At 46.0% G+C, this 12,125-nt stretch overlaps 1 protein-coding gene across 4 annotated transcripts in view; it reads left to right on the top strand.

Moving 5' to 3' along the window:
• LOC137625967 (late secretory pathway protein AVL9 homolog) overlaps nt 1–12,125 on the top strand; it is a 463,937-nt gene that overhangs the window by 409,149 nt on the left and 42,663 nt on the right. For all 4 annotated transcript variants that reach the window (XM_068357038.1, XM_068357039.1, XM_068357037.1 and 1 more), the window contains one exon: nt 6,385–6,564. In XM_068357038.1, the coding sequence (XP_068213139.1) occupies nt 6,385–6,564 (180 nt within the window). The remainder of the gene's footprint in view (nt 1–6,384; nt 6,565–12,125) is intronic.

Genomic DNA, 12,125 nt, shown 5'->3' with positions numbered 1-12,125 from the left:
GCCTTCGACCATGGCTTGAGAAGTGATCATAGTCGATTCGGTATCGGTCTTGTTAGATCTCTTCGAGCGTTTGATGCGTATCTTCTCCAGACTCCTGATGCATCTTTTAGCTGCGCTCTTAGCACTGGGTCTGTCAATGATGCAAACTGAAGGGAGCCCAGCACTCTCTCCTGTTGGTGTCTTGATATCCTGTTGGATTTCAGTAGTCTCTTGACAGATTCCGCTATCTCTCTCCTCTTCTTTAATGGAATGGAGAGACGGTGTGACGGTAAGTTCCAATGTATTCCTAGCCATTGAGACTCCTGAGCTGGAGATAGTCGAGACTTTGATGTTGATCTTGAATCCCAGATGTTCCAGGAACTGGATCACTTTCTTGGTTGCTTGGATGCTTCCCACACCAGCCAATCGTCCAGGTAGGCTACCACCTGGACACCTTCTAGGTGTAGTTGTTGAACGATTGCATCTGCAAGCTTCATAAAGATCCTTGGGGCTATGTTTAGTCCAAAGGGCATGGCTCTGAAGACATACTTACTCTTCTGTAGCCTGAATCCTAGGTAGGAGGAGAGTTGGCGATTGATTGGAATGTGCCAATAGGCATCTGACAAGTCTATGGAGACTGTGTACGCCCATTTTGGCAACAGGGTCCTTATGTGTTGAAGGGTCAGCATCCTGAACTTGTTGAGTGGCGACAAGTCCAGAATGACTCCGAGTTTGTCTGAGTCCTTCTTGGGAACACAAAACAGCCTTCCTTGGAATTTGATGGACTTTGCCCTCCTTATCACCCGTTTGCTCAAGAGTTCTCGGGCATATTCTTCCAGAACGGGGGTGGAGTGTTGGAAGAATTGAGGAATTGATGGTGGATCTGTGTTCCAGCTTCAACCTAGTCCGTTCTTGATCAGGCTGTGGGCCCAGGGATCGAAGGTCCAGCGATCCCAAAATAATTGGAGTCTTCCTCCTACCAGAAGCATCTCATTGCTTCGGCTGTCCGGAGGACTTGCCTCTTTGACCACGCCCTCCCCTACCCTCTCTTCCTCTTGAGGGGCGTCTAGAGGAACCTCTACTTGACCCTCTACCTTTAGGGCGAAAGGTAGTGGTCTGCCTCTCATAGGCGAGAGTGAAGGCTGGTGACTGGGTCACCACCAGCATGCTGGGGTACCATGTGGTAGGTGGGTTGAGGTTGTGCCACCATCTGGAGCACCGCGGTCATGGGAAATTGTTGTTGTCTAGCAGGGCGAGAAGGCAACCTTTGCCTCTTTGTCTTCATTTTCGGTTGGGGACCCTCATCCGGGGAAGACTTCCTCTTAGTCGACATACCCCACTTCTGGAGAAGATTCCTATTTTCTGTGGCAGCCTTGTTGACTATCTCCTTGACCACTTCACTCGGGAAGAGGTCCTTTCCCCAGATAGTGGAAGATATCAACTTCCTAGGTTCGTGTTTTACCGCAGCCGAAGCAAACACGAACTCCCTGCAAGCCCTTCTGGCCCTAACAAAACCATGAAAGTCCTTGACCAGAGTTGCCAAGTGTGTCATGGCCACGACCATAAACATATCTGGGGATCTATGGTCACTTGCCATTGACTCCAAGGTGGTCTGGAGGGACAGAGAGGCCACAAGCCTTTCCTTCGTTTCTTGCTCTCTGCGCAAGAGAAAGTCAGACAACTTGGGGAGGTTTTCATCGAACTGGCGTCCAGCAATATCTGCCTCCAACTTCCCGACTGAGAACGTAAGATGTATTTCCTTCCAGTCCTTGTGATCTGTAGGCAGAACTAGGGATAAGGGTCTACACTCCTCAAGTGTAGGACAAGGTTTCCCAGCTTCTACTGCCTTCATCACTGCCACGAACCCTTTTTCCATAAAGGGAAAGGCCATTGTAGCTGGAGCAAGAAAGGAAGGGTGTTTCTTACTCAGGCCTGGCACTTTAGAGTTAGTGAAGCCCCTGTCCTTCAGACTGCTAGCCATTAAAGCTTGAGCCTTTGCATGGTCAAGAACTATGACCTCTTTCGGCTCTGTCTCCTCTTTAGACACGGGTTCTGCCTTTAGACGGACAAAGCAGTCTGGATAAGAAGCTGGGCCAAAAGTCGATGTCTTCGATGAGGACAGCTCCCAGCTTTTCTGAGATAAATATCTTCCCATTTGTGATTGGCATGTACTCTGCATACCTCCACAGGTTTATCTCAGAGCACAAGGGAAGATCTTTCACATTGAGCCTCCTGTGAGACCCACGGGACGCTGTGAGCTGATGTATCTCCTTCCTCAATGCAGCTTCCCTTTCTTCACTCTGCTTCTGGAACCTCTCCATCATAGACATGAGGGTAGACAGGGTCTTCCCCATTTCATCAGATGGAGGAGCAGAGGACGTAGAGGACACTGGTTCTGGGGCTGGAACCGATGAAACGGACACCGTTTCGACTTCATCCTCTTCAGTTTCAGGAGCCAATGTAGACTCCTCTTCCTGACCATCCGCAAGAAGGTCCTATTCGGTGTCTTCTGACACCTCTGACATCCTCTCGTCTAGATGGATGTCCTTCATCGCATTCGAGACGTCCGTATCTACGGAAATCTAGACACAAGGGATCTCAGGGTGAGGCTTTGGAATGACGGCATCCGCAGATGCCTTAGGGAATAGATAGGCCCGCATCCGCTCATTCGGAAGGTAATGCCCCGTGACCTTTTTCTGGAAGCCACAGACCCATCTACGCAGCTTACTCTGTGCTGTATCCCTTGACTCCGTTGTCTTGGGGTCATCAAAGGCCTCAGTAACCAAGGCTTTGCACACATTACATACCTGGGAGTCCCAATACTTGAGAGGTCCCTTGGTGATGGAACAGCGGGAGTGCGTCCTGCACTCCTCGTGGCCGCAGAAGTCCTAGCTCCTGACGTTGCAGTAGACACTGCGGCACTTAGGGTGGTCCTCCTGTAAAGAGAGGAAAACAAAATGAGTATATGGTAGTTCATCTCACTTGATAAACTAAATAAATATTATTGATAATATTTTTGCATTTTATTGCATATAGCTTAGGATAGGTAAGCTAGAAATGAATTAGGAAAGACACATACATATGTTTCCTGCCCAGCCAATTGCTGTGACCGCCCTCAAAATTAAAGCCTAGGGTTATCCTACTCAAGAGGCCCATTGGAAGTGTTCTAACCTATAAGGATAGATAAGTGTAACTTAACACCAACCTCCAAAAGGATTAATAATGAGGGTCATTTGTAACTGATCATCTATCAGTGTATGGAAAGAGACTTCCTTTCCTTATATATTATGGTCTCAACAATAGACTGCGCCTGGACACAGAGTTTGTTGGAAATTTAACTACTGTATACTTTTATACTATAATTTTCTGTTTGCAGTATGATCTGTGCTGCAAATATACTGGCTACTGTATAGTCATATACTGTAGTTCTAGCCGGCATGTAGCCGGCAAGGCTAGCACCTGGGGCACAGAATGCGCCGGCTGGGATGGTGGCCGGCAACGCGCCGGCAGGTTGCCGGCTGTCGGCGCACTAGTCCAGCCGGCGTCTTGCCAGTCAGGGTAGTGGCCGGCAGTCAAAACTCGGCCGGCCCTTGCCGGCCAAGTCAGTTGTGCCAGCGGCTGGTTGGCTGCCTGCGCACAAGTCCAGCCAGCACCTTGCCGGCTAGGGTAGTGGCCGGCAGCTGCCGGTTAGGTTAGTACCCGACGGCACTAGCCGATAGAGAGAGAAAAAGCAAGGAGTGAAGGATGATGTAAGAGCTCTGTCTTACTTCCTTCCTCCAAAATGTGGGTTCAAATGGAAGGGGAGAATATGAATTGTTCAGGCTTCCACCCATCCACAACCATTGTCGGTCTCTACCGGACGCAGGTTTGTGAATGGCAGTCCAAGAGAGGACTGAAGAACACTCTACAGCAAAGGGATCCTCTGCCGACACAGCTCTCCCGGAGCCTTGCGTCCATAAGGGAAAGCTGAGTGACTTGGCCACTACAAGCAGAAGCCCGAGCCGGCCCTACAGCCTGCCGGCAAGCGGTGAGATTGTAGGACGACGGCCAAAGGGTTGCGATGGCTAAGCCATCACTAAAGGACAGAGGGGGTCAGGAAAAGGGTCCTGTATAAGGTGTGAAAGGAGCCGGCAGGGTTGCCGGTCCTACCACACCCTAAAGAAACTCTGTTTCAGTATCGGCGCCATCCTAGGCGGCAGGAGAATATCTATTCTCCAGCCTAGGGTCTGCCAATACAGTTAAGGGGCCGGCAGCAATCTAGCCGCCACCCCTAAACAAGAGAGAAACAGAATTCCAGTGCCGGCGCCATCCTAGGCGGCAGAAGAATGTCTATTCTTCAGCCTAGGGTCTGCAAGCACAGGACTAGTGTACTAGACCACAGGGAGAAGGTGGTAATATCATATAACCCCTTCAGGTGCAGTCTAGGGAGGTCTAGCCTCCTATGCCGGCAGCGTAATCCGACAGGGGAATGACTATTCACCCTGCCGGCAAAAGACTATTTACTCTAAGGTTCTGACCGAAACCCAAAACCTGCCATCTGCAGCTAAGGGAAGGGGCAGAAAACCCTAGCCTAGTCCTGCCTGAATGACAACTTGAGGCACGACGAGCTAGGGTTGTAGCCTAAGGCTACACCCAGAGGGAAGGAGGAATTACCCTTAAATTTCCACTAGAGGCGAGTATCGCTTTATATAATAATTCTAGGAGATATCTATCTCCGCCTGAATTGATAAAACGATACACGAGGGTAACCGGGGAACATGTATGAAAGTATACTAAAGCCACTAGGCTAGTAGCCCAGTGGCAGCGAGAATCGACTACCTAAATCATCGAAGCTCTCTCGTATACTATCTTAGAAGAGGAAATTTTTATATGCAATCAATATGTCTCACATTTATAAATTGCCTAAATAGCTTCATTTATATTAATAACACTAGGAATGTCTATTATATCATGCATGAAAGTAAACTGAAACGCCTAGGCTAGGAAGCCTAGCGTAAGCACGGTTGGGTTATCTAAATAGCTTAAACTAATACGAATACTATCGACATAATATAATTAACCCCTAGCAATGAAGACTAAATAGCTATCTTTATTTATGCTATTTATACCGGGAAAGTCGTTCTTGCTAACTAAATAACTCATGCGTTACGAACGACAATGCCCATGACGCCTCCGGTTCAGGCAACAGCTCTGCCACTAAATTAACTAAACTTAATTTTCACTGTAAGGCAAGAGCTAAAATTTGTACAATGTAAAGATCAAATACTCAACTTTCCAGAAGCAGAAGAGGCTGGAGATTGCATGATAAATCCAAAATAATGAGAGAGCTACCGGGAAAATCACCGAGCGAGTTCGCTACAGATAAAGAAATAAACATGGCGGCGATGATGGCGCCATCTAGATACTCAAATAGTAACGGAGGAAGGGAACCTTAATAACGGCTCCCCTTTTATTTTTGCCACTTTCCCCCTCGAAGCGTAAACGCTATGTGGGGTGAAGATTGCTATGTGACATGTCAAAGAATACATCCCCTGATATTATGCAATATCCTAAAAGGAAACTTTAAGGATATTCGCGCCAGGAGTTGGAATTCTGGAGACCTTAAGTTAAATTCTCTGGGAATATCACTGTAGTCAAATATACCCTAGGAAGCTACTTAAAGGAACCTTCCATCAGGACGACATGGCCTGAGCACAAGAAAGCAATGTTAAGTATGCTTACATATACCCTCAAACATGGAATCTCAAACCCAAGATTGTGGAGACTCATGATACCAAGGCTGATACACAGCCAAAGGCAGTTGAATTTATTACCTAAGATGACTCAGCAATCACAAATAGAGGCATAGGTAATTAAGTTGGCTATGTATAAGGGAGATTAGTTCACCAAACTATTAACTGGGCTCCAAAAGGCACAAGAAAAGTTAGAAGTCCCAGGCCTACATGGCTGAGGACTATAAAATATGAAGTAGGAGATGATTAATGGAAAAGTATTGATTTAAAAGCTCAAGATAGAGACGACTGGCAAATTCTAATCGAGGCCTTTTGTGTCAATAGGTGTAGGAGGAGATGATGATGTATAAGGGTTACAGGTTGTCAAATTAGCTATGAAAAATGTAGTTGATAGGAGTGATGCATGAATGATGATAACAGTTAGAACAGTGAACCAAAATATGAAATAATAGACTTGATGGAAAAGATTTTCACCTTTTTAAGGGAATCTCTTATCCTTTGATAGAAGAACCTATTCTTCATTTATCTAATCATGTACTGTGTACAGTTCCTAGTTTTCCCAAGTATTAGAAACAACTCCATGGTCTTTCCATGGTACTGGAATTGTGTTTTTGTGTATAAATGTTAAAGAAAAATTAGATTATGTAACTAATTAACGAATATCTTTTGTTAGGAGGAGCACTGACTTCAGCACGTGGAGCCATTACAAATCTCTGGTCCTCTTTTACCACAACGAGCAACACATCATTATCTTCGGAATCGGGGGTTCCTGATCAAGCCTTTGAAGCTACAGAAGCGCAGTGTAACACAGAACAAACAATGCAGGATGCACAGTATGGCGAAGAAGTAACTGGTGAGAATTTTATCTTCAGGACAGTAGTTTTAGTTGAAGAAAATTATTCATAAACAACGTAATACCCAAATTGATAGATATCATGATTGACCTCATTAATACATGGGTGTGGATGTATATGATCTAATATTTATGCAATATTGCACTTTTTTGGGAAGATGCACACTATTCAAGGTTTTAAAGGCTGTGGTGCCCTATGTAAAACATCCATGCTTGACTTGGGTTCAAGTCTCGCTCAAACTCTATATTTTCTTGTTGTGTCTAATCTCACCATCCATGTAAGCTAAAGATGAGTGTTTAGGGTAGCCTATATGGCTACCTGCTGAGTTATCAGTAGCCATTGCCTCGACCTCCCTGGTCCTAGCTTGGGTGGAAAGGGGGCTTGGGCACTGACCTTATGCATATGTGGTCAGTCTCTAGGGAATTATCCTACTTGTTAGGGGATTATCATGGTCCTTTGCGTGCCTTTGCTATTCCTGGGTGAATGAATGAATGAATAATTTGAAGTTTTCTGGCATCCTAACATCGAAGGTAATTGACGTCCCCATTTCTGAGTTGCTGTTAGACCATTTAGTGACCAATGTTACCATAGAATTAGTTATACAGTATATTTGATATTTTTAAGGGCATCAGGTATATATTTGATATTTTTAAGGGCATCAGGTATATATTTGATATTTTTAATTGCATTAGGTATTAATCATAGATTTTAGAATATTCTTGTTGCAAAAACAGTATACCATACCAGTTGTAAAAAGAGGGCATATGAATATTAGCATTAAAGTGTCATGGAATATTCTTAAGCTTTTGATAATTATTTCACTTATGATGTTCACCAGATGAATTTACATTTTGCTGATTGCACAGAGTACTTAAACTTGATTGATTATTATTCTGAAGTTATATCTTAGACTAACATCAATGTTCATTAAGGGTATTGCACATTTTATGAAGTTGATAATAATTCTGATCATCCCTGGATTCAGATCTTTCTAGAATATACTATTCTCCATGTAGTACTAGGTATGCAGTTAATTCTAAGTTGTTCTGACACTAATGCAAACTCTTTTGCTTTTTATTAGGGAATATACTTTCGGCAAAGCTGGAAGATTAGCCATAAGATTTTTAGCGAGGTATAACTACCCCACCTCTAGTTAGCGGGGGTTAGGCGATAGTACTGGCTACCCTGCTCACACACACACCTGTGTTGTCTTGTCACATTTTCTTTTGGCTCAGTACAGATCAGATGTCGTCCCTCTCTACTGCTCAACTCTTTTTTGACTGGCTTTTGACTAATTTGTTCTTTTAATTGTTTCTTTATTTTTACAGGTGTAAGTGTGGCTGTTCGGAGTTGGCGTGGAGGAAGTAAAAGAAGGCTGCTTCTCCTGAGTTATTCCTCGAGGACGAGAAAACTTCTCCGTTCTTCGCTCTGGATTACCCTTAGGAATGGAGGACTTCACCCCTTCCCTTAGCAAAGAGGCTCTACCCTACTCCTCAGGGAGTCACTCTCCGTTGATGCACCTTCACCATTATCTGAGAAATATAAGTGGCTGACCCAGAGCTTGACCTCAGGCTTGCTCCTCAGCTGACGATGACGCACTCCCTCCTCCTGAGTTTGCTCAGCCGGCGGGGGGAATGCGAAATATGAAGTTTGTTCCTGCTGCTTTCGGTAGACAGCTTTCCCGTACGTGGGTTCGGCCCTCCCTGGAGTGATCCCCTCAGTGCCGATGACGCCACACTCCCTCTTTCTTAGATGTTAGCCTGCAGAGAGAGTGCAAAGGGCAGATTCCTTTTCCTGTTCTCTGGGGACTCTCTCCTGAGTGGTCCCTTCAGCGCTAACGCCACCTCAGTCCCTTACTCTGAGAAGTCTCAGTCGACGGAGGGTGTAGCAGAGCGGCGATCTTCGACCTTCACTTGTCCGACCAGCTGGCTCATCTAGTCCTGTGGCAGAATCACCTGTAGGTCTCGCCAAACTCTTAGGGGAGTTTGTTGAAGAGTGACGCAAGTGTAAAGATAATGCGTGTGTAGACGACGTATGTTCCAGGGAAATCCAGCAGTAGGCCAACCAGCACAAACCAATTGTCAGGGTCTCCCTCGTTCCTCTTAATGCTGGAGTAGGAGGGAGACCAGGTATCTTCAGAATCATTATCATCTCCGTAGGCAGCGCTTGATGGCTACCATCAACTTGAGCTCAGCTCATTGACAAGAAGCAGATAATGTTTGCCGGAAGGTCAGCTTCGGGGTGTTGGATAACTTCCCTTCCTAGAGAAAGTTAGCCTCCACAAAGTTTTGGGCAACTTCCCCTTCCGAAGGAGAGTTGCCCAGCACCTTTGATGGAGAGCAATTTTCTCGCTTGCAGGAATAATTGCCAACATCATACAGCGGAGACCTCTTCTTTCGCAAGGGGCGCTGAGCTCGCCTCTTACGATCTTCACTGCGAGCGGACAATAGACGCACAAGCTAGCTCGCTTGCACTATTTCTTCAAGTGCTATTGCTGCCACAAATTTTTTGGCAAGCACTACCCTATCAATGCATATGTGTGCTACCTCGGTAGTGCTCATAAAATATGTGGGCTAGACTATCTGTTATGAGCTGGAGCGAACGTTGGCTTATCAATACTAGTGCAAACTACCGCACAGGTGTTTAAGACATCGGTAGCTCATAGGTATGCGCTACTAAGAGGTGCACACTTCTTCAGGGACACACGGAACTTCAGTCTACTATTACTACAGTTTCTCCACGACATACATCTACGTGAGTTCAACGTACACACTTTTCTAGGAACCTAACCCAGTTCTCGTCAACGAGGAGAGGGGTGCTGCACGCTTGTCAACCATAATGTGTAATACCTCACTCACCACTGAAATGTGTTGTTTAGCTCATGCATTCGGATGCACAAGACTCTTCATTGACGCATCTCTCCTCGTCAGCTCTCGCAAATGTTTTTTTCCGACCGTTGCTGCTGTCTACAGTACTACTAATTCCACTCCTTGTGGATTGACGTATCCTGGATGCTGGCGATCAGTCGCCTCATCGTCTCCTTGTCTCTAACCATTTAGGTCACGTTTTTTGGTATTTTTTTTACCTAACAAGTGTACATCATTTGAATGGTAGACAGGAACTTTGCAAGTTGTGCATGTGCTCTCACCCATATGCCACCGGACCTCACCGGGAAGGTAGAAACATAGTCCTACCCAGCGACTGCTGCAGATAAGAAAGTTTTCCTTCTTGATTCTGCCTCTTTTCTTCCGTAGTTTGATAAGAACTTGGGAGTCTTCCTTCGAAATTTTTATCTCAAACTTCTCTCTACTGGTTTGAGAATTCATCGGATCACTCACTTGGTTTAGATTTCCAATTCCTAGTGATCTCCGCCTCACTCCGTCATGCCCTCTTTGAACAGTGGTCTCGTAAGACATAACCCTTCGGGGTTTTTTGCTTTTATCCCCTATGGACTAGGGGATGGAATCAATGCATTCTTTTGTGTACGAACGATGGCAGCATAGATTCAAGAGATCTCTTTGCTTCCTTAGCTATCTGCTCACGAACATTTTAAAGTTCACAAGGCTATAGCCACTTGTGGGAGTTGATCCAGTCAAGGGCACAGAGGAAGCACTCTAGCATTCTCAGAAGTGTCCAGGATGTTCCTTCCGGAGACTCTGGAGGTTATGGACACCGACAGAGTCTCTAGTGTCCTTGACTGGTTCTATCTCCTCTCTCACCTTGCCTCCTTGTCACCGTTTGTGCAGGCTCCCTCAGGACTTGTGGAAGAACAACTTAGATTACAGCATTCCCTGGAGTACTCTGTCGGGTTAGGCTAAATATGGCCAACCCAGAACTTGACCTTGGTCTTGCTCATTCAATGTGGTGATGACGACGCTTCCCCCTCAACCTGAGTTAACTTAGCCGGCGGAGGGGGTGCGAAGTCTGGAAACATCCTCCGGCTGTTCTCAAGGGGGAACACCTTTCTTGCCCATGAATTAGGATGTCTTCTAAGATCTCCGCCACGCGGGGCGTTGATGACATTCTTGGTTTCATCCATAACTTTTTGCTAGCCCCTCGGAGTACAGCTTGTCAGGATGGGACAACGATGTAGCCCATAGATTGGGAGACAGCTGCAATATCTCTACTATTTTTTCTGAGGACACGTCCAGTCCCTGTATCGAATCCCAGGCTAGATCGCAAGGACCTCTTGTAAAATTCCTGCGGTAGTACGGACGAGTGACATTCGCCTGACCCAGGCTCGTGAACTGGTAATCCAAGTTGAGGAAGAACTCTCTCCTACAGGGTCTTACGCAAACAAGAGTTATTTCCCAAACCCCAAGTGGCTGAGTTAACTCCAGGGGCAGAATTATCTGCAGGTTCGGCAAGAAAGGCATACATACCCATGCACCTGTTTAGGTGCGGGGCAAATTTTCTCAACATTCTACAGGAGCCCAAGCGTTTGGACGGGGCAAATTTTCTCAACATTCTACAGGAGCCCAAGCGTTTGGACGGACATCCAGACTCAAGGTTTCATCATCAATGTAGGAGTTTGTTATTGCATCACAAGGTTACGAGAGAGGTAATGCCTCCTCACAAACTCCCGTCCCCCAGGAAGGGGAACACATCTGACAATAGGGTCCCCAGGCTTCTAGAGTCAAATCTTTCTTGCAGAAAGGCTCCAGTTGGCTGGATATTAGTTTGCGACCTGTCCTCCCTGAACAAGTTTGTTTAACAATCTTCGTTCGGGTTGGAGAAGGGAGACTCAGGTCAGAAAAACAGTTGGACATGAGGACTTCATGATAACACTGGAATGGGGATGCTTTTGCCAGATTCCAGTTCATCCGTCTTTAAGGAAGTTTTAAGAATCATTCTAGACGATTGACAATACCAGTTTAAGGGCCTGTATTTCTGCTTGGTCGCACCACCTCTTTTTTACCTCGGAGTTTATAGTGTCAACCGGGACTCATAGGAAAGCTTTCATCTGTTAAGACACTGAGCTACCTGACTAATTTTAGCAGACCTGGGAGCTTCCCTTCTCCAACGCCTAGTCAGGCTTCTCAAAATTTGATGCAATCTGAAGGTTGTGGCAAAATATTGAGAGATCATCCCGGCAGCTAACACCAACCTGGTATACTTAGGAGGGCTACAAGGCACCAGACTAGGAAGTCTTTCCATCCGATGGCAAACAGAGAGACTGAAGAAGGCGTTAGGCCCTTTCTTGCTACTAGTCTCTCTACCAGCACATCGGTGACTCCGTCTAATGGTCCACCTGGGAGCTCCTAGTAACCAACAGAAGACAACACATTCAGACTTTCCAGTGGCAGCTAAAGTCCACTTGGACTTTGAACAGCAAGCTTCTGCTGTTTTGCTCTCCAGTATCGGATCCCAGGCTTGCCAGCAAGATCCATTTCAACAAGTTGGTACAGCAGTGAGGTCTATGAGTGTCTTCTGTTTTTCCTGATGAGAGGAGTATTCCACAAGGCAAATTCTTCCCCCAGCTAAACAATGACCCTCATAGCATCACGTGAAATGGTCCCTGAACTTCTTCAGCTACTAACAGAGGTCCAAAACGAACTCC

This window comes from Palaemon carinicauda, chromosome 33 (assembly GCF_036898095.1).
Source record: "Palaemon carinicauda isolate YSFRI2023 chromosome 33, ASM3689809v2, whole genome shotgun sequence".
Taxonomy (NCBI): Eukaryota; Metazoa; Arthropoda; class Malacostraca; order Decapoda; family Palaemonidae; genus Palaemon; species Palaemon carinicauda.
Note: the sequence above shows the minus strand (reverse complement) of the source record. Positions and strands in the feature narration are given on the sequence as shown.